The sequence below is a fragment of the Eschrichtius robustus genome, chromosome 19 (assembly GCF_028021215.1).
Source record: "Eschrichtius robustus isolate mEscRob2 chromosome 19, mEscRob2.pri, whole genome shotgun sequence".
NCBI lineage: Eukaryota > Metazoa > Chordata > Mammalia > Artiodactyla > Eschrichtiidae > Eschrichtius > Eschrichtius robustus.
Window position 1 is genome coordinate 31,863,083 of NC_090842.1, and position 27,213 is coordinate 31,890,295.

Here is a 27,213-nt window from a genome sequence, read left to right on the forward strand (position 1 = left end):
TAAGTAGTATAGGCAGATCTTTACTTATTAATAAGGATCAAAATATAGTAAACAATTACAGCTGAATCTTCAGATTCTCTTTTGTATTAATGTGTTGATTTCTAATTGGCCCACCAAGTGCTCTGATAAATATCCCATGATAAATATCCTATTTATCCAAATACCGATTAGACATTATTTAAGACTATCTTACTGTCACACACCAAAAAAACCAAACCAAAACAAAACACCTACATTAAACACATCAGAAAAAATTAAAACATGAGCAAGTATTATATAGTGTACAATAAGTCAAAGTGCAGCAAGTTCAGGTTCTAATTTTAACAATGAAAAAGATCTGAAAAGGATCTTGAATCATTTTAATTTTGAAGATAGTTATAAATCCATTTAAAATGTTGCTACAAGGTTAACAAATCAAATAAAATGTACACTAGCAAACCCATTTGTAGGTCAACAACCTGTCAATTTGCAAAACTTTCTTAATCAGTCTCCTTAGCCCTGTCTACTATTGCAGCATATATAGGTTAGGAAAACACCTGACACGTAATCTTAAACAATCTTTATGCAGAGATTTAAATGGATTCTTACCTAGATAAAGAGGAAGATGTGAATAAAGTTGGGTTACAGTACAGTGCTGCAAAAAACTTGACAACATATACTTAGCATAATTTATAGTATAGTTCAGTGGTGAATTATATGCCTTACCTTTTATGTATAAGATAGTCCTCCAGGATATCAAGGCAGCGTACCATCTGAGAGAAGATGAGCACTTTGTGACCTCCTGCTTTCATTTTAGGAAGCAATTTATCAATAAGGACCAATTTACCAGCAGACTGGATCATTGCTTGAAGATGAAAATCAGAAGCAGCTGGATTATATGTATCTCTAAATTCTCCAAGTATTTTCTCCTCAGCACCTGTCAAAGAAATATAAGAAGATAGCATCAGTGCACAAATGCAGATGACTCCCAACTACTTTCTTTTTAAAATAGTGCTCCTCTGTGCTTCTGTAACATTAAAATTTTCTAATGGTAGGTACACTGCTTTTATCAGAATTATTTATGTTTGTGGCTAAATCCCCACCAACACCAGCCTGTAACTGAGGATATGGACAGTGTCTTAAGCATTTTTTAATCTCCCAAGACACTGGGCATAATGGCTTATATAAATTTTATGTTTGCTAAATGTTTAATGAATGCTATTAGGAAAAGTATTAATGAAAATGTGGTTCTAACTTAGGTGAGTAAACACATATTTTTAGATAAACATCTAGTATTTAAACACCAATATAACAGTGATCAGGACTGAAAGGTGATTATACTTAATCTGGATGGGCATCTTGCTTGCCATCAAAACAAACAAACAAGAAAAATTAAAAGGGAAGTCAAGTTACAGGACTTTGACCATACTTCTTCCAGAGTCTAGATTAGCATTAGAGGCTCTCTGCTTTCCTTCAGCCTGTCTAGCCATAAGAGTACCAGGATTGCAAGGGAGTTAGTTACTGGTCTAAGAAATGGCTTGTCTTGGATAAAGTTAAGAGTATATTCCCAGGAATAAGTGAAAATACCCAAATGTTGTACAGAGAGACCGTTAGTAGAGAGGCTGACAAGATCTTAAGAAGTAATGTTACTAGAACATAAAAATTGAGAGACAATAACTAGGGTATCCAGACTGAACAGAAACCAGGAAGAAAAATGTAAATTCGGAGGTTCAAAGACAGGCTTTGCTGTCTTTGTCCATAAGGAGGATTAAACTGGAGGAGGAATTACAGTCCACTCTAGACTGAACACAACTCCTGCTTTTGTAATCTGGTGATGCTAACATGGGACACTGTAATGAAGTAGCTCACACTGCCCCTGACTCTGGAACACTTGTAATCCCTCAGAACACCAGGGTGGAGAGTTATAGGATCACTGCCTCTCCTTATAACAGCCACTATAGCTGTAGTGGTGGTGTGTTATTTTTTCATGAGTATTTGTTGAAAGAAGAGGATTTGTTTGCAATCCTTTTAAGCTACCTTTGATAAGATATGGGTGATTACAGCACTTCCTGAGCTCCATCATGGTATTGACCAAGTTGGGTACATTAGTCTGTCCTGCTCCTTTGGATAAAAACGAAAAGTTCTTCTCCAGAATAGCCCGGTAGTATTTCTTCTGAATGTTAGTAAGTTCCACTTCAATGATGGTTTCTTCCTTAGGTGCCAACTTCTTTTCCACGTCTTCTTTCAATCGTCTCAACATCATTGGTTTCAAGATAGCCTGAAGTTTCTGCACCTGCATAAAAAATGATGAAAATATATGTAGCATACATATACATAATTACAATGAGAAGAGATTTGATGTGCTTATTTACAAAGACCAACAGGATACCTGTTCCTCTGTTTTCAGATCCCCAAATTCTTGCATGAACGTTGATTCAGAAGGAAACCTTAAGGGTTCCAGAAAGTGAAGAAGACTGAATAGTTCTTCAACTGTATTTTGGAGAGGTGTGCCAGTCAAAAGCACCTTGTGCTCCTATATAAAGCAAGAATAACATGTCAATAACATGTACTATAGTGTTCATGTCAAACACCATAGTACTAAAATTATATGAAAGCTGACATAGGTTATCAAATGTTTCAGTGTTTGAAAAGCAAATATTTTTCTCACCATAATTTTCAAGAGTCAACCCAATACATCTCTACCCATACATCATTAATTTGCTTTCTCAATCACTTTTTAAAAACTCTATATCATTCTCATAATAGTTTACTTTGTCTGCTATTCTTACCTATTGCTTTTAAAAGAAAAATTCTAAATAATTAAGAAGCATATTTTAGGTTTTTTTTCAAGGAAACAGACATTTTAAAGAACAAAGAGGGCATTTTGGGGGTTATGCAACCATTACTCAATGGTAATTTGTATACAGAACAGTGCTCATTCTTTATAATTTGGCAGATCATCACTTGACTTTTTACACAAGAACAAATTCTTAAATCATTAAAACTACAAAGCAACAATGTGAACGGCTGATTGGAATATACTTCCAAACTAGAATTGCATTACAAATTAAACAAAATAGTAACAAAAGGAAATAAAAATAAAATATTTTTAATGATAATAGTACAAAGTATTTGAAATTTGATTTGGCAATACCTCTAAATTCCTAACCTAAATATTTGTATGTGCATCTGTATGTCTGCATAAGTATTTAATGTTAGGAAACAGTCTAGACTGATATATACCAATCTGCAAATATTGGAGTAAGGAGGGGAAGAGAAGGGGTGGGAGTGGATGAAGAGTAAGAAGGAGCACTTTAGTGTTTTACTGTATGTAGTTCTATATCTTTGGGTCATTTGTTCAAGTGCTCATGTACTAATTATGTGATGTTAATTAAATCAAAATGTTAAAAAACACAAAATACTTTGATTTTAAAGCAAACACACTAATGACTTTCAAAAATCCATTATAATAAATATATGCTAAGTATGTAGAATTGTGTAGAAACTTTATCCCTCTATCATAAATGATCTGCATAATATAACTTTGGTGAAAGGGCTTTTTATTGAGGAATTTATGCCTTAAAACTTGTAGTTTTATTTCTTTCAATAGGACACTCTACAGAGGTTTCTCTCTCTCTAATTCCAGCAGTTAATTACTAAAGCTTTTTGGGGGAAAGAACTAAACAATTTAAGTCTTAGAAAACAGATGAGATTCTTTCCCCCTTACTAATTAATTAAAGCAAAATAATCTTAATTATCACAGATAGAAATCAGAAATCTGTATTTTAAAATAAAAAAAGGAATAAGTTTTTGGCATTAGCTCTTTTTACTATGTAGCTAAGAAACAGAAGTCAGTCATAAAAATGACATTAAGTTACTTACCAGATTCATGAGTTTCAGACCTTCTAGAAGTTTACAATTTTTATTTTTTAACCTATGTGCTTCATCAATAATCACACATCGCCATTCAATTGCATTAAGCTCTCCACAGCCTCCAAGAATCATTTCAAAAGTGGTGATGATGGCTTGGAATCTGTAAGCTCCTCGAATGATTCGCCCCTAGAAATTTATTACCAAATACAATAATTTGCTAGAATGTCTTGATCATAATTTTTAATTCCTGTCAAGCAGCATAAAAATCATTTAATGACATCTGCTATAAAACATTTTCCACTGAAATTTTTATGTATGCAGACACCCCCTTAAAATGAGGAACTTTAGCATTAAAACTGTTTCAGATTGCTGTCTTCAAGAATGTTGTTAAAAATTATACAATTAATAATTATAGCCAAATAAGTATTCCTTGATAAAACATTTTATAATTTTTAAGAGTTGTAATAACAATGTTAAGTCAAAAAAGAAATGGTTATTATAAAATCTAGCCAATGAAATTTCAGCATTAATGAGTGTTACTTATACCCATGACTCCACACATATAATGGTAGATAAGTAGTTAATACAAAAATTGGCCACTCATGTCATTTATTCAGCAAGTATTTATTGAGTGTCTCTGTTCTAGTTGTTGGAAATATAGTAGTAAACAAGACAGACAAAAATAATTATCCAAGTGGAACTTACATTCCGACGACTCAAATATAGGACATAGCCATTAAGAAAAACAAACCAAAAAACCCACCAAAAATTAAAAAAAAAACAAAAAACAAAAATCTAAGAAATAGAAGTCATAGACTAAAATAAAACAGGGATGGGGAGTAGGAAGTATGGGGTTGGAGGTGACCATTCCCATTTCATTTAGAGTGGCTGGGAGGCCATCATTAAGTGACATTTGAGCAAAGTCCTGAAGATGAGGGAGGAAGCCATGTTAGTATCTAGAGATCTGTACGAGAAAGAATTCTTGGTAGAAATAGAGAGTGTGAACGCTGTAATGTGGGAGTATCTTTGGCAGTATTCAAATAATAGCAAGAAACCCAGAGTGGTTGAAATCCAGTGAGAATGGAGGGGATGAGGCTATATACGGCCTTAAAAGCTGTGGTAAGGACTCTGGCTCTTACTGTGAGCAAGAAGCTATAGGAGGGTTTTGAGACAAGAAGTGTCATGATTTGACATATATTTAAAAAGAATCCCTTGGCTGTTCTGGTAAAAACTGTCTGACAAAGGCCAAGGACAGGATCATAGAAACCAGTTAAGAGGCTGCTGTAGTAATCCAAGCAAGAGATCTTCAATGGAGGTCATGAGAAGTTCTCAGTTCCGGATTTAATTGGAAGGTAGAACCAACAGGATTTACTAATGGATAGGAGTGGAGTGAGATAAAGAGAGGATTCAAGTTTGACTAAACTTTTTCGCTCAACTAGAAGTTGGTGTTGCCATTTACTACAATGAGGAAATGCAGGATTCTGGTTTTAGACATGTTATGTTTGAGATGTCTATTATAGATATTCAAGTGGAGTAATTGAGTAGGCATTTGCATATGACTCTGGAATTTAGGAAAGAGGTCAGAGTTGGTGATATAGATTTAGGAGTTTCCAGCAGTACAGACAGTAATTAAGTTGTGTGACTGAATGAAATCTCTGATGGAATGAGTATGGATATAAAAAGTCTGAAGACTGAGCCCTGGGTTCACCCCCAAGATTAGATATGGGAAGACAAGAAGGAATTGGTTGAAGAGGGCTTCAGAAGGAATAGGTGGTGACATAGGACAGTATAAAGTACTGGAATCCAAGTGAAGAGAATGTTTAAATGCAACTGAAAATTATAAACTATTAGGGCTTAGGAGAAATGAATGGTTAAGAAGGATCATGCGATCTGGTTTAGATTTTAATTCCTATCAACTTAATTACACTAATTTTAGAATAATTCATATTGATTGCATATGCTGGCCATTAAGCTGAACAACAGCTCCAGTAGAATATTATTAAAATATTGATAGTTATAAAGTATAAGTCTATGGTATTTACACAGCTCTAAAAACCTGGGATATGATGCATTCAGTTAAGAGTAATATTGCAGTGTTTAAGAACAGGGGCTCTTGAGTCTAATTGACTTGGGTTTATTAATCCCAGTTATGCTCTGTGATTTTAGGGGAAACTACATCACTTCTTTTTACCTTGGTTTCCTCATTTGTAAATGAGGATGATATTATCACCTATTTACAAGGTGATAAATTAATCTTTGATATTAATCTTTGATATTACAAAGATTAAGTGAAATACTACATGCAAACTGTTTAGCACAATGCCTGGCACATGGTAAATACTCAATAAATTCCTGTGGATATTAGTGTTAGTATCTCTGCTACTTTTTCCAAGGCAATTGAGAAAATTACAACATAATTTTACTACTTATGTGATTTCAAGCTTATTTATTAATAACTTGGAAAAAGCAGAAGTTAAATGTTCATTTAATTTATATTAAAATATATTTGAAAGAATTAACTCTGAAAATTATTTCTATATTTGAAGTATAGAGCTATTTAGCTCATTACAAGACATCTTTATCTCTTGAAATTTTAAACCCTTCACATAATATTCTTCTAGAATGTATAACATTTACCATAAAAATATAATTTAATATACTATTCAGTTTACAACACATCAAGAATCTTTCAGCTTCTGGCTATCACATTTATACCAAACTCATACAAGACATATATTAAAACTGTAACCTTGTTAAAAATCTTTAAGCTTCCAATACTTTAATGTACCTTTAAAAAATGAGATCAAACTAAATGATTTTAATGATATCATAGAGCTCTAAAATTCTATTAATGTACAATTAAGAATAATAAAACACTATGGAAGGAAATGAAACTATAACTTAACTAAGATGTCATAGGCTCCAAAGGTGCAAGGGTAATAATTTTCAGTACAACTGATTGCAGACATACTTAATTTCATAGAAATCTAATTATTTCAACCATAGAAGTAGAAGGGAAAGGAGGTTAAAGGAAAAAAATCAATCAATTTTATTGATATTCAGCCTCAAATAAGTAGAAAATCAGTTGTAATTGGGAGGCAAAAGTAGAAGGCTATGCACTTTACCTTACCTTAGCCTATATCACATCCCATGACCTGGCCATATGTTATAATGGTCCTTATAAAACAGAAGAATCAGTGCAAGAAAATAAAATATTACGGTGCTATATTGAGGCAGAGTGCCATAACCTTTTCCAATGAAAAAGTACAATTTTGTGTGAGTTGTTCTAATTAATTTTGTTTCTTATTTCTTAATAAAAGGTTTACCTAAGAAGAGTCAAACTACCACTCAAAACTGCAACTCGGAACTTCATGTTTTCTAGTCTTAACCTTCTGCTAGGGAATTCTTTCTTATAATGTCATCTCAATTTTATGATCTGTGTATTTAGCAGAAAAATAGGTATTCCTTCCTAAAGAGTAAGTGGCCAAAGTAAAATGGAAAATGTGCCCCTAGGATATAGGGAAGAAAACCATCAAAGCAATAGAGTAATGAAATAACCAATCTAAAGGGGAGAAAGATACAGACATATGCTTGTACCAATATAGAAAACAAACCAAATTTTAAAAAACTGTCTAAAATCAAAATTCATTGAACACACAAGAGAACCTATGGTTTCACCTCAAAGGGCATTCAAACCCATGGTGGTCACTGAAGATGTAAATTTTAAAATGGAGGGAAAAAACTGGAGGATGATCAAAGAGACACATTATTTTTAAAATAAATTTAATGTGTAGTTGAAAACAATTAGTAAAACAATTATTCTAGTTGAAAAATTAAGTATACAATCAAATTTGTACATTTGTATAAATCACCATACTTCCTTCCAGTGAACTAGAGCGTGAACTTGGCTACTTCTGTCATTTGTCTCTTCAGCTACTAAAATTTATTGTAAAATAAATATGATGAATAAAGAGATCAGATTAAGATTTAAGTAGGCAATTAAAATCTATCATAAATTTGAAAGTAATTAATATGTAATGCTTATCTTTTGCAAACCTGACCTTTCAAACAACAAAAAAAATCACCAATAACACACCTGTGAGTCCCTGAAGTACATCTCATATTGCTGTATCATTTGTCTGCTAATCAGGCTCCCATGATAAACCACAACATTAATATCAGTCCACGTACGAAATTCTCTCTCCCAGTTTGCAATAGTAGAAAGTGGAGCAATAATCAGGAAAGGTCCTCTTATACCAGTCAGAAGGATTTCGTAGAGGAATGTAATTGATTGAATGGTTTTGCCAAGACCCATTTCATCTGCTAAAATGCAGTTTCGTCTGAAATAAACAAATATATTACCCATGTAGATTTTGGGGTTTTCTGTATACTACAATGTTTTAAAAGATAAATATTAAAAAAAATAACCAGTGATCAAGTTAAAATACTTGTATTTAAAACGTAGAAGTTGCTGAAGTGCAGATTTGGCTAAAGATTATAATTTTATTGTAATATTGCAAAGGGACAACTACAGATTTTTGTACCTCCAAAATAAAGATACCACCTGTTAGATACCTGATTTTTTAAAAGAACGAAATGGCAAGAGCAAGGTAAACTAAATACGTTATTTATTCAGGAAACATTTATTAAATGCTTTCTGTATCTCACGGATAGTATGAGAAGATGGGATACAAAAGAAATAGAACATGTTCTCTGCCTTCCAGGGGCTTGTATCTATTAGAAAAGCAGACATATGAATAAATAAATAAATAGTCACACAATGTGCTATCACAGAAGCACAAAGAACTGGTTTTCGACTCTGGCTATACACTGGAACAGCCTAAGAAATAGATAACCATGGCCTTCTCCTTTACATTCTGATTCAATGTGCATGGAGTAGGATAAAAGCAACTGTAATTTTTAAAATAAGTTGCACAGATGATTATGATATATGGCCAGTTAAGAATTATCAGTGTTTATTATGGAACCTCAGAGCCGTAAGCATCTAACCCTGGCTAGAAGAGATGAGAGAAGATAAGACTGCCTTCAGAGAGGAGGACAGTAATGAGGAGCATTTTGCCAGGGGGCAGAGCAAAGGAGCATAAGTGTAAAGAACATGATCAACTGGGAGGCCACAAGCTATTTAATATGGTTTTGAGGGAATGGTAAAGGGAAGGGATCTTACTAAGATAAGCAGGGGTCAAAAATAAAGGTTAGAAATCATTCTACAATATTATGAATGAGAGAGTCAGTGAACATTTTTAAAGAAACCTGATGAGATTAGGTTTGTACTTGAAGTTTACTCTGGTGCCACTGTGAATATCAGAAGGTGAAGTGACTTGCAATTTGGACAGTAATTGGGAAAGTACCGCAATAATGCAGGAAAGAATGGGTGGATATTTGGACTAAGGTAGGAGGGATCAAGAGGAGAAAACTGATCACAAAGTTAATTACATGTTAGAATGATTTGGACTTAGTGACCAATCAGATATATGGAGTGTAGGATGACAGTCAGATTTCAGTTTGGGGGACTAAATAAGTTGTGTTATTATTAACCAAGATGTAAAATATTTGAAGAATAAGTTTGATATGGAAGAAACAGGAAATAATAAGGTTAAGTTTGAATATGCTGGGTTTAAAGAATCATTGAGACAGACATTAAGGTAGCCAGAAGTAAACAAATATGGGCTTGGAGTTCAAGGCCTTAGTTAGAGATGTTATTGATAAGTGAAGACACGGGGGAGTAGAGTTTGGCTTAGGGAGAACAAACATGTAATATGAGAAGAAAGTAAAAAACAGAACCTTGGGAAAGAAAAAAACCAACAACACTGAAAGGGTAAGCAAGGAAAAAGAACCAGCAAAGACTATTGGAAGGAATAGTTACAGAGGTACTGGAGAGCTAGGAGAGTCACACTGTGGAAGCTGTTGGGAGCGAGAATAGGGGAAAGGTTAAAAAAAGGAAGGACTAGAAACTACTATCTAACACAGCAGAGACAGCAAATCAGGGCTAAAAAATATCTTCTGGATTGGAAAATTAAGAGTTTCAGAGATGATACAGAATCAAAAGTCAAACGACAGGTTTAAGGAGAACTGGAGATGAGAAAATGGGCAGAGTTCATGCAGGCTACACTTCCTAGACCTTTGCCTAGGAAGTTACAAAGAGGGATCAATGTAGCTAGAAGGAAAAACAGAGCCAAGAGAAGGTTTACCCTTTCCTTTCCTTACTTTTATATATAAGTTAAACCCAAATTTGTTCACAGACTGAAGGGAGGGCACCAGTCTTAAGAGATAGTTTGAAGATATAACAGAGAAGGATAATAAGTGATTGAAGTGAGGTTCTGAAAAGATTGGATGAGATGCCTGTCAAGAGCTGAGGTGGTAGCATTAGTCTTGGTTCTGGGGAGGCACCTTTTAACTTCTGATGTGAGGACAGAGGTAAGAATGGCTAAGGATGGAGATACATTTGTAGGCTTGGGTGTGAGGGCAGGCAAGAATCTGAATGAATTCACCTACTGGCCCTAGGCTTCTCTATGAAGCAGTCATATACAGAGAGTGAAGGGGATAGGGTTGTGATAAAGTGCTTGAGGAAAGTGGTGCAAGTTTAAAACAAGTAACTGGGAAAGGATATTGATAAGAGAAGACAATTAAAATAAAATTCTGTTAACTATTTTAGCAGGAAGATTCTCTTGGAAAAAATGATTAACACTTAGAAAATATAAACCAGGGGAAAGAGCACTGTGTGGAATAACAGGTTCCTCCTAACTCCATCTGACTGAGTTTCATGACTCACCATTACTTAGTGAAACAGAAGAATCATGTGACAAGTAAAAACACAGAAAAATGATTTTGAATACGTCATAAAATTTTGTGCTATTATTATTAATAGTACCTTCATTTCCTCTTTTATATATACTATCAGACTTCTTTCTCAATCAAGATACCATTTTTTTACTTCTTTTGCAATTAATTTTCCACCTCACTAAAAAAAAGGTGAGATAATATTCCGAAAAGCATTTTGAACAACTTGGAAAATTAATAATAAATGGGGGTAATTCATTACTACATTCTTATATTTAGTATTCTATTCCTTATCAATTGCTGACAATCTGCTTCCTTGAAGACGTACATTACAGACCTATGTAATTCTTATAGATGGAACTGCTGACACCTTACTAACTAGATTCAACTATTGGCAGACAGTAGTGTTAAGTTGAAAAACATTCTGTAACATAGCTGACGTTTGATGATATTAATGAAGGTATTTCAAATTTAATTATGAATTAACATATCAACTTTCTTCTATTCTCATTGGTACACATTAAACGGAAGCAACTGTAGTCAAAATCCTAAATTATAATGTACATATCTTCTTGAGCTAACGACAACTTCATTTTCAATAATGAAGACTTCATGACAGTAATAATGTAGCAACATCAGTATCAATTTTACTTAATGTATTTTGGAACACATAAAAAAACCACACATTAAATTTGTTTTCCATTAATACATACTACATACCTATTGTACCAGTTGAATAAGAGCCAGTTGAGTCCTTCCAGTTGATATTCCCTGAGTTGATTGCCATTTTTATAATCCCTGGATTGATCTATTTTTTTCCAAATATTAGAAGGAGGACGGTCCTTTGTGGAAAAACAAAGAATGAATGATGTATTTTAGATTTTTTGATCTTCCCTACATCTCATACATGGTAAAAGCATTCATTGCTTTTAAAATAATCATAGAATAACATTATATGACATTATGATGAAATTTTACAAACATCTGAAGACCAAATAAGTTCTACACGAACTCTTCCAGAAAACTGAAGAGGACAGCATATGTCCCAGCTCATTCTATGAAACTCTGATACCAAAATCAGACAAAGACATTACAGGAAAACTAGAGACCAATACCCCACATGAACAGAGATGAAAAATTCCTAACAAAATTTTAGCAGATGGAATCTAACAATATATAAAAAGGGTAATAAAGCATGACCAAATGGGGTTTTTCCCAGGTATGGAAGGTGGATTAACTTTGAAAATTAATCAATGCTGATCAACAGACTAAAAAACAAAAATAGGATAATCTCAGCAGATGCAGAAAACGGAAAAACTGAATGCTTTCTCCCTAAGATCAGAAAAAGGCAAGGATGTCCACTGTCATCACTTCTATTCAACATTGTACTACAGGTTCTAACAGGAGCAATCAAGCAAGAACAAGAAATAAAAGTCATTAAGGTTGGAAAGGAAGAAGTAAAACTTTCTTAATTTACAGAAGACATGATTTGTCTACATGGAAAATCCTGTGGAATCTAGAAAAAAGATAAACTAAGAAGTGATTTTACTAACATTGCATGATATAAGATCAATATACAGAAAACTGTATTCTATACTGTAGAAACAATTATAAATACATTTTAAAAATACTATCTTATAATGGCATCCAAATATGAAAAATTTAGGGTTTACTAAAAAAAATATTTCTTAAATGGTAGCCAATGAACTTTAAAATAATTAACATATAATATTGCTTTAATTATTGTTTAAAATAATTTCCACATTAATTAATATTCTCCATAATTTTCTTTTCAGCAATCCAATCACTGTTTCCTTAGTTTAGGCCAGGAACAAATTTCATTTGCTCAAAGATACTTTACATGTTTTATATGTTGTTTTATTTAATAACAGACTGGCAAAAAAAATCACTTACCTCCTACATTATTTGACTTTGATAAACCAGCACTGTTGTCAAATTGATTTTACAATAACTGAGGGGATTAATTTTATTGGCTGAGTCCCCTTTACCAAGGACTACATTATATATCTAAGGCACTGGCTCTTCCCACCATGTGCTTCAAAATCACGTTTTTAATAACACCTGGGGTCCACTCTCAGATATTCTGATTCTGGAGCCAGGATACAGAAACTAGGCATCTCTAATTTTTGAAAAGTTCCAAAAGTAATTCTGATAAGCACCTCTGACTGAGAACCACTAATCTAAAAAAATAGCTTACTTAAAATGAGGCTGAAGATCAGGTTACCACTGAAGCATGGTCCCCACCCCAAAAAGAATATCTTTCCCTTTCATAATATCCTTTAGACTACTCCTCCCTGAATTAGTTAATTAACACTTTTGTTTCCTGGCTCAAGGAAAGGTACTTAGAAATCAAAAGGAATGGAGGTGAGCTGCTATGTTCTTGGTAATAGACTGTGGGTATTATTGGGAGATAAACTAAGAAGACCAGAAAATAAGAAGACAACCAGAAAAAAAAAAACTGTTATAAAAACAATATGATCTCTTCCATGGAACAATTCATTCATTTCCTTCTCTTACATCACATCTCCACATTTTACATGGCAGCTAATCATTAGCTCTGGTGCTAATCAGAAAGTGATCTGCTCTTGTCTTTTCATGCATAAACTCCCTCTTTAGTGAAGGAAGAAATTTCTATGACCAAATTATATTTGAAAGAGGACTGGCCAAAATATTTAATAAAATCATAGTATGTCTCTTTGACGTGAATTTCTTTTGGTTGGCTCCCCAAACTGGATTCACATGACAATAAAAAAATATATAATTATTAAAATATCACAACTTGCCATCATCGCCTTCCAGAATTCTGTAGTCTTTGTACTAGAAAAATCAATAACTGACTCAAGTTTTTTTTTTTTTTGAGCAGGGAAGAGACACAGATGTATCAATAAAAAATCAGTGTACTTAACTTATGTAGGCCTTTTTTTTTTTTATTGGAGTATAATTGCTTTATGATGTTGTGTTAGTTTCTGCTGTACAATGAAGTGAAATCAGCTATATGTATACCTATATCCCCTCCCTCTTGGACCTCCCTCCACCTCCCCCCATCCTACCCATCTAGGTGGTCACAGAGCACCGAGCTGAGCTTCCTGTGCTATACAGCAGGTTCCCACTAGCCAGCTATTCTACACATGGTAGTGTATTTATGTCAAACCTAAACTCCCAATTCGTCCCACCCTCCCCTCCCGCTCTGTGTCCACATGTCCATTCTCTGTCTACATCTCGATTCCTACCCTGCAAATAGGTTCATCTGTACCATTTTTCTAGATTCCACATATATGTGCTAATATACGATATTTGTTTTTCTCTTTCTGGCTTACTTCACTCTGTATGACAGGCTCTAGGTCCATCCACATCTCTACAAATGATCTACTTTCGTTCCTTTTTATGGCTGAGTAATATTCCATTGTATATATGTACCACACCTTCTTTATCCAGTCATCTGCCGTGGACATTTAGATTGTTTCCATATCCTGGCTACTGTAAATAGTGCAGCAATGAACATTGCGGTACACGTGTCTTTGAATTACGGTTTTCTCAGGGTATATGCCCAGTATTGGGATTGCTGGGTCATATGGTAGTTCTATTTTTAGTTTTTTAAGGAACCTCCACAGTGGCTGTATCAATGTACATTCCCACTAACAGTCCAAAAGGGTTCCCTTTTCTCCACACCCTTTCCAGCATTTATTGTTTGTAGACTTTTTTGATGATGGCCATTCTGACTGGTGTGAGGTGATACCTCATTGTGGTTTTGATTTGCATCTCTATAATGATTAGTGATGTTGAGCATCTTTTCATGTGTTTGCTGGCAATCTGTATGTCTTCTTTGGTGAAACGTCTATTTAGGTCTTCTGCCCATTTTTTAATTGGGTTGTTTGTTTCTAGATATTGAGCTCCATGAGCTGTTTGTATATTTTGGAGATTAATCCTTTGTCCACTGCTTCATTTGCAAATAGTTTCTCACATTCTGAGGGTTGTCTTTTTGTCTTATTTATGGTTTCCTTTGCTGTGCAAAAGCTTTTAAGTTTAATTAGGTCTCATTTGTTTATTTTTGTTTTTACTTTCATTACTCTGAGAGGTGGGTCAAAAAAGATCTCACTGTGATTTATGTCAAAGAGTGTTTTTCCTATGTTTTCCTCTAAGAGTTTTATAGTGTCCAGTCTTACATTTAGGTCTTTAATCCATTTTGAGTTTACTTTTGTGTATTGTGTTAGAGAGTGTTCTAATTTCATTCTTTTACATGTAGCTGTCCAGTTTTCCCAGCACCACTTACTGGAGAAGCTGTCTTTTTTCCATTGTATACTTTTGCCTCCTTTGTCAAAGATAAGGTGACCATATGTGCGTGGGTTTACCTCTGGGCTTTCTATCCTGTACCACTGATCTATATTTCTGTTTTTGTGCCAGTACCACACTGTCCGATTACTGTAGATTTGTGGTATAGTTTGAAGTCAGGGAGCCTGATTCCTCCCCAGCTCTGTTTTTCTTTCTCAGGGTCTTTTGTGTTTCCATACAAATTTTAAGATTTTTTTGTTCTAATTCTGTGAAGAATGCCATTGGTAGTTTGATAGGGATTGCATTGAATCTGTAGATTGCTATGGGTAATATAGTCATGTTCACAATGTTGATTCTTCCAATTCAAGAACATGGTATATTTCTCCATCTGTTTATGTCATGTTTGATTTCTTTCATCAGTGTTTTATTGTTTTCCGAGTACAAGTCTTTTGCTTCCTTTGGTAGGTTTATTCCTAGGTATTTTATTCTTTTTGTTGAGAAGGTAAATGGGATTGTTTCCTTAATTTCTCTGTGTTTTCATTGTTAGTGTATTGGAATGCAAGACATTTCTGTGCATTAATTTTGCAACCTGCAACCTTACCAAATTCACTGATTAGTTCTGGTAGTTTTCTGGCGGCATCTTTAGGATGTTCGAATGTATAGTATCATTTCATCTGCAAACAGTGAGTTTTACTTCCTCTTTTCAAATTTGGATTCCTTTTCTTTTTCTTCTCTGACTGCTGTGACTAGGACTTCCAAAACTATGTTGGATAAGAGTGGTGAGAGTGGACATCCTTGTCTTGTTCCTGATCTTAGTGGAAATGCTTTCAGTTTTTCACCATTGAGAATAATAATGTTTGTTGTGGGTTTGTCATATATGGCCTTTATTACGTTGAGATAGGTTCCCTCTATGCCCATTTTCTGGAGAGTTATTATCATAAATCGGTGTTGAATTTTGTCAAAAGCTTTTTCTGCATCTATTGAGATGATCATGTGGTTTTTATTCCTTAATTTGTTAATATGGTCTATCACACTGATTGCTTGCATATATTGAAGAATCCTTGCATTCCTGCGATAAGTCCCACTTGATCATGGTATATGATCCTTTTAATGTGTTGTTGGATTCTGTTTGCCAGTATTTTGTTCAGGATTTTTGCATCTATGTTCATCAGTGATATTGGTCTGTAATTTTCTTTTTTTGTGGTATCTTTGTCTGGTTTTGGTATCAGGGTGATGGTGACCTTGTAGAATGAATTTGGGGGTGTTCCTCCCTCTGCAATTTTTTGGAAGAGTTTGAGAAGGATAAGTGTTAGCTATTCTCTAAATGTTTGATAGAATTCACCTGTGAAGCCATCTAGTCCTGGGCTTTTGTTTGTTGGAAGATTTTTAATTCCAGTTTCAATTTCATTACTTGTGATAGGTCTGTTTATATTTTCTAATTCTTCCTGGTTCAGTCTTGGAAAATTGTACCTTTCCAAGAATTTGTCCATTTCTTCGTGGTTGTCCTTTTTATTGCCATATAGTTGTAATAGTTTCTTGTAATCCTTTGCATTTCTGTGGTGCCAGTTGTGATTTCTCCTTCTTCATTTCTAATTTTATTGATTTGCATCCTCTCCCCCCCCTTTTTTTTTTTTGATGAGTCTGGCTAAAGGTGTATCAATTTTGTTTATCTTCTCAAAGAACCAACTTCTAGTATTACTGATCTTTGCTATTGTTTCCTTCATTTCTATTTCATTTATTTCTGCTCTGATCTTTATGATTTCTTTCCTTCTACTGACTTTAGGTTTTCTTTTTTCTTCTTTCTCTAGCCGCTTTAGGTGTAAGGTTAGATTGTTTGAGATTCTTCTGGTTTCTTGAGGTGAGATTGAATTGCTATGAATTCCCTGTTAGAACTGCTTTTGCTGCACCCCATAGATTTAGAGCTGTCATGCTTTCCTTGTCATTTGTTTCCATGTATTTTTTAATTTCTTCTTTGATTTCTTCAGTGATCTCCTGGTTGTTTAGTAGTGCACTGTTTAGCCACCATGTATTTGTGTTTTTTACAGTTTTTTCCTGTAATTGAATTCTAATCTCATAGTGTTGTGGTCAGAAAGGATGCTTGATACGATTTCAATTTTCTTAAATTTTCTGAGGCTTGATTTGTGACCCAAGATGTGATCTATCCTGGAGAATGTTCCATGTGCACTTGAGAAGAAAGTGTATTCTGCCACTTGCAGGTGGAATGCCCTATAAATATCAATTAAATCTATCTGGTCTACTGTGTCATTTAACACTTGTGTTTCCTTATTTATTTTCTATTTGGATGATCTCTCCATTGGTGTAAGTGGGGGGTTAAAGTCCCCCTATTATTGTGTTGCTATCTATCTCCCCTTTTATGGTTGTTAGCGTTTGCCTTATGTATTGAGGTGCTCCTGTGTTGGGTGCCTATATATTTATAATTGTTATGTCTTCTTCTTTGATTGATCCCTTGATCATTATGTAGTGCCCTTCCTTATCTCTCGTAACAGTCTTAAAGTCTATTTTACCTGATATGAGTATTGCTACTCCAGCTTTCTTTTAATTTTCATTTGCATGGCATATCTTTTTCCACCCTTCACTTTCAGTCTGTATGTATCCTTAGGTCTGAGGTGGGTCTCTTATAGACAGCGTACATACAGGCCTTGTTTTTGTATCCATTCAGCCAGTCTGTGTCTTTTGGTTGGAGCATTTAATCCATTTACATTCAAGGTTATTATCGATATGTATGTTCCTATGACCATTTTCTTAATTGTTTTGGGTTTGTTTTTGTGGGTCTTTTTCTTCTCTTGTATTTCCCGCCTAAAGAAGTTCCTTTAGCATTTGTTGTAGAGCTGGTTTGGTGGTGCTGAATTCTCTTAGCTTTTGCTTGTCTGTAAAGCTTTTGATTTCTCCATTGAATCTGAATGAGATCCTTGCTGGGTAGAGTAATCTTGGTTGTAGGTTTTTCTCTTTCATCACTTTAAGTATATCCTGCCACTCCCTTCTGGCCTGCAGAGTTTGTGCTGAAAAATCAGCCGATAACCTTATGGGGATTCCTTTGTATGTTATTTTTTCCTTTTCCCTTGTTGCTTTTAATATTTTTTCTTTGAATTTAATTTTTGTTAGTTTGATTAATATGTCTTGGTGTGTTTCTCTTAGGGTTTATCCTGTATGGGACTCTCTGCCCTTCCTGGACTTGGGTGACTATTTCCTTTCCCATATTAGGGAAGTTTTCCACTATAATCTCTTCAAATATTTTCTCAGACCCATTCTTCTTCTCTTCTTCTTCTGGGACCCCTATAATTTGAATGTTGGTGTGTTTATTGTGGTCCCAGAGGTCTCTGAGATTGTCTTCAATTCTTTTCATTCTTTTTTGTTTATTCTGTTCCTAGGCAGTTATTTCCACCATTCTGTCTTCCAGCTCACTTATTCGTTCTTCTGCCTCAGTTATTCTGTTACTCATTCCTTTTAGTGTATTTTTCATTTCAGTTATTGTGTTGTTCATCTCTGTTTGTTTGTTCTTTAGTTCTTCTAGATCTTTGTTAGACATTTCTTGTACTTTCTCAATCCGTGCCTCCATTCTATTTCTGAGATTCTGGATCATCTTTACTATCATTACTCTGAATTCTTTTTCAGGTAGGTTGCCTATTTCCTCTTCATTTATTTGGTCTTGTAGGTTTTTACCTTGCTCCTTCATCTGTGACATGTATTTTTGTCTTTTCACTTTTTTTTTTTTTTTTTGATGGGTGGGATTGTTTCCTATCTTACTGGTTGTTTGGCCTGAGGCTTCCAGCACTGGAGTTCATAGGCTGCTGGGTAGAGATGGGTCTTGATGCCGAGATGAGGACCTCCGGGAGATCTCACTCCAGTGAATATTCCCTGGGGTCTGAGGTTCTCTGTTAGTCCAGTGGTTTGGACTCAGAACTCCCACTGTAGGAGCTCAGGCCTGACCCCCAGCTCGTGAACCAAGATCCTGTAAGCTGTGCAGGGTGGCAGGGGGGAAAAAAAAAGCCGGAAAAGGCCTTGGCTGTGGGGGGCAGGGCTTAGGCAGGGGCAGGGTTTAGGTGGTGGGTGGGGCCTATTCTTAGGACCCACAGGGCTGGAAAAGGCCATGGGGGGTGATCAGGCTTAGGTTCAACCACAGCAGGAGGGGCCTAGGAGTGCCTCTGGCCTTGGAGGGTGGAGGATCAGGTCCGGGACCCCAGCAGTCTCCCTGGGCCCGAGTAGGCAGAGGAAATGATAGGTGCGTTCCCCCTGATCCTCCAATCGCAGATGGTGCCCTCCCTGTTGGCCTCTCATCTTCTCCCCCACCCAGGCCCCTAGGACCCACACGGCCAGAGGGGGCCCCCAGAAGGCAGGGGACCAGACCAGGAAGCCTAACAGGCTTACCGTGGCCGAGTGCAGGGGAAACACCCGAGGCACTTCTCCTGATCCCATGGTCCTGGAGGGTCCCCCCTGCTGCCTCTCCTCCTCCTTCCCTCCTACATCCCTAGGACCCACGAGGCCGGAGGGGACCCTGGAGAATGGACGACCAGCCTTGGGAGTCCAGCAGGCTTGGGGCCAAAGTGGCTGGGGGAAATGCGCCCCCGTGCCTCCCCAGAGCCTCTAATCCCGGAGGGCCCCTCCCCGTCCACCTGTCCTCTTCTCCCCCTGCCTCCCTCCTACGCGCCTAGGATCCACGCGGCCTGGAGGGGGCCTCGGAGGGCCGGAGACCAGCCCAGGAGCCCAGCAGGCTTCCTGGGGCCCAATTGGGAAGGGGAAATGCTAGGCGCACTCCCCTGATCCTCCAAGCCTCCGAGGGTCCCTCCAGGCGTGGGAACCCCTCCCCTCTCCCAGCACCCCTCAGGGGTCCCAGTCCTGTCTGGCCTCCACTTCTCCTCCCCCCTCACAATCCCCCACATCCTACCCGGTCGCTTGGGGGTTCCTCCCATCTCCTTGGGTGTTGAGGTCCCCCACCAGCGTCTGGCAGGTGCCCTAGTTGTGGGGAGACGCAAACTCCATGTCCTCCCACGCTGCCATTTTGACTCCGCCCCACTATGTAGGCCTTTAACAATATTCTATACAAAAGGTTTTTCTAAAAATAAAGCTACTATGGAAGTAGAAGAACTATTTAGTTATGAAGAAATAACTGGTTTACAGAAAACAAGGGAAAGGTGGGTATAATAAGGATTTTTCTTTGATAGAGAATTCATAACTCTGCTTAGAGCTGAAACTGGTATTCTTGACATTTTTATAAATGACCCGAGAGAAAAAGTAGTGGGAAAGTTTTAAACTTAAGATGAGGCAGAAGTATTTGCAGGAAAGAGGGAAATTTAAAAGGAAATACTTATCAAACTTTTGAATGCCAAACAATTATACTTCTGATTTATCTTACGAGGGCTCAGTGTTCAATGTAACATTGTTTATAATAGCAAAACACTGGAGTATCCACTAATGGAGGAATAGTTAAATTAACATACATAAGATACTATGTAGTAATTTTTAAAATACAATATTAATTGCATACCAGAGTAAATTAAAATTTCAAAAATTACATTAAATCTGTTGAATAAAGAAATGCTAAGATTTTATGATGCTAAGGCATGGTCTTACCAAATGTCTCGTGTCAGGCCGTGAAGCTTGCAACTGTTCAAACTCTTCTATTTTTGCAAGATCTACATCTTCTTTTAGTTCCCAAGTACTATCTTCATATGGTAATGAGCACCACTTTACTAAGTAGTAAATAACAGGCTGTAAAAAAATTTTTTTTCATTTTACCATTTTGAAAAAGAATAGTAAGAAATAGTTTAAATTGAGAATCCCCAGAAATAGTTTAAATATATTAACCTACATCGGTAAAAACTTATGAAACTTTTTATGGTGTTTTTAGGTCATTAACTTTAAAAAAGTAATGCTTTAATATTTGGAAGTCTTTAGGTTTTTCTTACTTACTTAAAAAATATTTCTACCAAATATTTACCTCACCAGTATCTTTATCTTCACAAAAAGAGACTTCTAATACTCTGTCTACTTCAACGTAGTCTGGGTTAAATGGTTCTTCTTCCATCTAAAATTAATAAGTAACTTAATTGATATATGATAAAGAAGTAGAAAGATGAAAGTGAAATAAAGACAAATTTACTAGCTATTCACTATAGAACAAACACATAAGTTTGATTTTAATTAAATTTCCAAAAAATGGAATACTTCCATTTTAATTTCAAAAAGATTGCTAGGATATTTGTCTATATTATGAATCACCATGTTATATATAAAAAACTCAACTAAACAGCACTAAAAAATAGGTACTCCAGACAAGTAAGTTACTCTAGAAGATGTGCTCTTTAAAAATTTCCGAAAGGGAGCCTCTTTTGGAAAGAGGCTCTCCTTTACCTTTGTTTTACTACTTTCCTCAGGTCCAAGAGTTGAAGACTAATCACCCGACCTGGAGGCTCCTGTCTCATTTGTATCAAACACTCTTTATCTACTGATGGTTCTTGTGCTCAAGACCCCCTTACCTAACTAAATGCAAACTCTCTGAGCTACCTCACACTCGAGTGCACCCATTTACTCTTCAACCTACACTTCTTCCTGTATTTTCTAACTGGGTTAACAGTAACACAGCACCAACTTCACATCCTACTCCCAGTTACACAAGCCAGCAATGGAGAAGTCATCTTAGATTCCTTCTCTTTTTTAATCTCCCACATCTCTTAACTCATCAATTCACACAGATCCTACTTTTATCTGAAACTCAAATTGGTTCCTCCTTCCTCATTCTCACTGCTTCATCACTTCTTACTTGGATCTTTACAAATAACTTCCTAACTAGTCACCAACCACTGTCTTGCCTCCCTTTAATTTATTTTCACACTGTCCCCACAGTACTCTTTCTCAAATATAAATCATATATTGCTCCCTTGCTTCAAATCCTTCAATGACTCTCCCCTGTTTGGGAACCAAGTCCAAATCAGTTTCTGTGGAATAAAAAGGCTCATACCTTTTCCTCCAGCCTCATCTCCTACTGCTTGACACAGCTGTACCCCAGATTTCATGCTTTAGAGTACAAAAACAGATGCTTTTTAAACTCCATGTTCTGTCACACCTTCATGGTTTTATACTCATTTTTCTCTCTTCTGAATAGATTGCTGTTCCTTCTCTTGTCTGCTTGGCTAATTCCTACCCAGTCCTCAAAGTCTTACTTCCAAAAGCCCATCTCAGCTATCTTTGCTGCTTCTCCTCCTCTGTTTAACCTCTAAATGTTATAGTACTCCATGGCTCTGCCTTTAGTTCTCCTCACTATCTTAATCCTTTCCTGAGCAATACTATCACCTCCATGTACAAGACACACTTGGTAACAAAGAGCACTGCCCAGCACCAGAATGGTAATAAGGTATTCTAAGAAAATCTGCACAGCTCCAGTTTATCCTGTACCTGGGTCATGAATGTACCTAATCTTCATGAAAAATTAGAAGATTATTAGTTAAGTATTTGTAAAATCTTCAGCTCATTAGAAACTTCTGTATCAGAGTGAGGAAGTGAGAAATTTTTGAGGACCTCCCAGCATCCAAAAACTGACAGGTCATTTTAGTCATCAAATTTTTGAAGTAGATTTTATAATTACAAAGAAATAACAATAGCTTCATGGTGGAAAAAATCTGCCATAAGATACCAACCATTATCTAGTGATTAAAGTTAACACCACCAGTAATTGGGCAAATAGGTATCATGTACCTCCTGATATGATACACTGAGAATGCTGCTGCATCATCTCTGTAGTGTTCTTTTAAATAATGCATGACCTGAAGCTGAGGAAACATCAGATAACCCCAAATTGAGGGACGTGATACAAAATAAACCACCTAAATTCTTTAAAAAGTGTCCAAGTAATGAAAAACAAAGAAATATTGATAAAGAAGACATGACAACTAAATGCAGTATATGCTGCAGGATTGCATTCTGGACCAGAATAAGCATATACACACACACTTTTTTTTTTGCTATAAAAATACTAGTGGAACAATTAGTGAAGTATGAATAAGGTCTATAGGTGAGGTAAGAGTACTACATCAATGTTAATTATACTATTATTATGTAAGACTGTTTCTAGAAAATACTGAAATTGAGGCTTAATTTTCAAATGGTTTAGAAAAAAATGTTATGTGCATGGGAGAAAGGCAGAGGCAGAAAGAGAGAGAGAGGGGTGCACAGAGACAAAAGGAGAATTAATGTTAATGACAAAGAAAACATGGTAAAATGTTAACATTTAGGGAACCTAGTTAAAATATATGTGGGAATTTGTTGTACTAAACTTTTCAAATAAAAAGTCAAAAAAATTTAGATGAATCTAAAACTGCTCTAAAAAAGTCTATTAAGGGACTTCTCTGGTGGCCCAGTGGTTAAGACTCCGCATTTCAAATGAAGGGGGTGCAGGTTCGATCCCTGGTCAGGGAACTAAGATCCCACATGTTGCGCTACGCAGCCAAAACTTAAAAAAATAAAAAGTAAAATAAAAAAATTATAAAGTCTATTAAAAGGAAAATGAAAAAAAATTTAGAGCAGGAAAGGACATAGGACTTTTTAGTGAGGCCTGGAAAGGTTAATGAATTTTTCCAATGCGGTTCTGTTCATGCATACACAAAGATGATACAGAAAATATGCAATATATTTCACATACTGGAAAATCTTCTTTTCCATTTATTTGCTATGCTACCATTTCCATTTCTTGAAGAACTTTGCTGATAAAATACTTTAAGATATTAACACACTCACATTCAACTCTAAAAAGTATTGAAATACATGCTAATTTAAAAATACAAGAGTTATCTACCATTCTGAATTATCACTGTTTCTGTTTTAGCTATTTTCCAAGCTAAATTTAGGGAAAGAAAAAATATGTAGATAGCATTTATATTCAAATATCGTAAGAGGAAGCCTAAGAATTAAAATGAATAATACTTAAATTTTTGATACATAATACTACATGTGTTCAGAGTTCAACACATAATAGTCTTTTTTTTTCCCTTACGTCTGCAAAAAAATGTGCTCTTTGTGCTTGTCTCAATTTGAATCGTTTGATTTTCTGCTGGATCCTTTTATCTTTCAGAAGCTGCTGTTCTGTGGCCCACTCACAGTGAAGATAGGAGCTAAAATTTTTATAAAAGCAATATATTAGAATGATATAGAAAAACATGTTTTGAGTTTCTATAGATTTATTTTTAATCACAGCCTCTAAAACAAAATATTATCTTCAACTTTACAAATAGGTAGTTCATCATTTCATTTAATGTCAGTAGACTCCATATGATTACTAAAATAAAGCCACTGTGATCTAAAGGTCTGCAATTTGCCATATGGAAACAGAATGGTAAATTGAATCATAAGGGTAACAAAATATGACTTTTAGTTTATTACTTCATTATAATCATTTTGTCATGATCAGAAAGCTAACTTGTTTTGAAACCAATGTAATTTTATTTAAAATACCTTCCTTCACCAAAGTGTAAGAAAAACTTGAACAAAATCTGAAAAGTTCAACAATATAAATATGATGGATAATGTCTGTAATTTGTAAAAGTGTAATTTATAAATATTACTGCATTTTGATGTTTATAAGTAATGTTTTCTGGGAAAAAATAAAACACTCAATTTTAACATGAAATGTTTTCAAAATCTTTTCACTTTTTAATAATTTTTAAGTTCCTGCAATAATAAGTATTAAAATATTTTAAAATGCAGATAAAATAAAAATCATAATTTCTTAATATACTTAAAATATTAATTCATATTTAAATACCTTTCTATTACTTTTCTAACTCAAATACTTACTAATTCTTGTATTTTACAAAAAATTCTTCTGTATCAATCATCACTCCAGGTGATATCTAAGAAAATAAATTCAATAATTACGACTTTTATGATCAGGCCATGGAATATAAAGTGTAAAATGTAACATATCATTACTTACTTCCTTTTTTATAATTCTAGAAGATAGTATTTTGTCCACAATTGCAGCATCTTCTTCACTCGGATTCTCCTATGTGAGGGAGGAAAAATGTATGATGACACATTCTGAAAACACTTCAGTTGCCACTCTGTTTATGAATATACTAAAATTCAACAAACAGATATTTAACACGTTCCAGGGACCATGTTAAATGTTAGGAATACGAAAATGAAAAATATCAATTGCTGTTACTGTCCTCGTCATTATTGGCATCATCATCATAGTAAACATATGGTGCTTTTTAATGTGTTAGGCATTATTCTAAACATTTTACATATATTAACTAATTTAATCCTTGCAAATACACTATAAAGTAGGTACTATTATCATCTCCATTTTGCAGATTAGGAAGCTCAGGCATAGAGAAGGTAAGTTCTTGTCCAAGGTGCCAGATCCCTCAGCTAGCAGATAAGTGGTTGGTTTACAACCCAGATAAGGGAGAGTAAAAGAACTTTACAAAGAGGAAAATGCATATGCAAAGACACAAAGGTGTCAAAACATGGCATTTAGACAACTATGTTCATAAAACCAGAGGACTGAGTGGAGAGAAGTGGAAGGACATAAGGCCAAAAAATCCATACAAAAGGCTTTATAAGTTATGCTGAAAAGTGTATTTTCATTTTTTTCTGACTTAGGACACCATTAGAGGAGTTTTCAGTGGAAAAGTACTGTGATTAGGCTTGTAACTTAGAAATATTCTGCAAGAAGGATAGAGCTTGGAGGAGTTTCAGGAATATATATTTAGGAAGTGAAAAATGTAGTAAAAAATTGGACGAAGAAGCAAAGATAAAAAAAAGAGAGAACAAATCCCTAGGTTTCTGATCTGAATAACTAATGGTTCTATTAACTACAGTACGGAATCTAGGAGGAAAAGCTGGGGCAGGTTTTAGGGGGAAAGATAATGAAAATATTTTTAAAACTTTACATTGGTTTAAAATGTTTTTTGTCATAATCCAAAATCTGTCTTACCACAAATAACTGTAAAGGCTGTTCACCAGGTAAAGGAGCTGAATGCTTTTTTATTTTTATAGAGCCTTTAACCTCTTCTTCAGATTGTTTCCCTTCTGCATCTTCTGCATATTTTTTTCTTTTAATTTGTCGATTTGATCTTCTTTTCTGTAATGAACAATAAGGAGCATATATATGATTATTTTAAAGGAAAAAAATTATTTCTAGTGTGGCAATTTTGTACATTAAATTTTCAAAACTGTATTCAACATTCATCTTTTCTAATTTTTCCTCTTAATTAAAGGAAGATTATAATTTGCCCTTTGCCAAAGGTTTACAACCTTTAGTTTTACTTCCTAAAGTGTCAAGTAACAATGATTACTAATAATACCTTTATTACTTTTCTTTAGAAATTGTTAAGAATAAAAAGGTTTCTTTTTACTTAACTATTTCACAGCTTGGGAAACACATAGTTTAAACTGTTAATACTTTCACAGTTTTTGCCCCCAAACCTAAAAAGTACACATCAGATGAATGTTGGTTAAATAATTAATCAGGGGCATAAAACTAAAAGAAGAAATTAAATAATATTTGACACAAAACCCATGAACTTGTGTTTAAAACAGATTAAAAAAAACCCCAAAATAATATAAAATGTTTTAAAAGAGATACAGAAAATAACAAAGTATGAAATCTACCAAAAAATTAAACGTGAATGGAGGAACCAGTGTTTTACTACCTTTACTAGCTTCCCTTAAAAATAAAGAACACCACTATAATAAAAACAGAAGTAAGCTTTTCAGAAAGTATTATGTGTAGCAACGTAATTTTAATAATAATCTGAATGATTTAAAATCAGGTATCAAATGTGCATGGCTTTACTTACCTCCCTAAATATCAAATATTTGATGTTCCCACTATAAAGACAAATCTCACAATGGCTTGAAAATCCCAAAGGACTTAGGTTTGCTTTTGCTCACCTCCCTAAAATCTCGTGGATGGAGGCATCTCAGCCAACTGTTCTACTGCTCAATACTCCTTCTTCCTTTTACTATTCTTCTGTGTATTTAGTAACTCCCATGGCATTCCCCCCAGATGCAACCAAGAGAATAACCCATGTGTTCTCCTTTTGGTTTCTGCCAATGTCTTCTATTTGGGAGGTCTTTCATACTTCCGTTGCTATGACAAAACTGAATCAGTGCAGCAGTGTGGGTACAAACTGTTATTTGCATCCAGAAAGGACGCAGTGCCTCTTTCTCTTGAGAGTAGTGGAATATTGAGAGAAAGAAAGGCACTACTGTGGAGAGGTAGTTCAGCCAAATGTAGTAGAAAAATTCCATGCC

At 35.1% G+C, this 27,213-nt stretch overlaps 1 protein-coding gene across 17 annotated transcripts in view; it reads right to left on the minus strand.

The window, feature by feature from the left end:
• Nucleotides 1-27,213, minus strand: part of CHD9 (chromodomain helicase DNA binding protein 9) — a 244,201-nt gene that overhangs the window by 75,546 nt on the left and 141,442 nt on the right. For all 17 annotated transcript variants that reach the window (XM_068529053.1, XM_068529054.1, XM_068529051.1 and 14 more), the window contains 12 exons: nucleotides 25,892-26,038; nucleotides 24,884-24,952; nucleotides 24,745-24,800; nucleotides 23,945-24,062; nucleotides 20,897-20,983; nucleotides 20,530-20,667; nucleotides 11,371-11,492; nucleotides 7,949-8,192; nucleotides 3,862-4,038; nucleotides 2,369-2,512; nucleotides 2,017-2,272; nucleotides 706-916 (listed from right to left, as the gene is read on the minus strand). In XM_068529053.1, coding sequence (XP_068385154.1) covers nucleotides 706-916; nucleotides 2,017-2,272; nucleotides 2,369-2,512; nucleotides 3,862-4,038; nucleotides 7,949-8,192; nucleotides 11,371-11,492; nucleotides 20,530-20,667; nucleotides 20,897-20,983; nucleotides 23,945-24,062; nucleotides 24,745-24,800; nucleotides 24,884-24,952; nucleotides 25,892-26,038 — 1,769 coding nt within the window. The remainder of the gene's footprint in view (nucleotides 1-705; nucleotides 917-2,016; nucleotides 2,273-2,368; nucleotides 2,513-3,861; nucleotides 4,039-7,948; nucleotides 8,193-11,370; nucleotides 11,493-20,529; nucleotides 20,668-20,896; nucleotides 20,984-23,944; nucleotides 24,063-24,744; nucleotides 24,801-24,883; nucleotides 24,953-25,891; nucleotides 26,039-27,213) is intronic.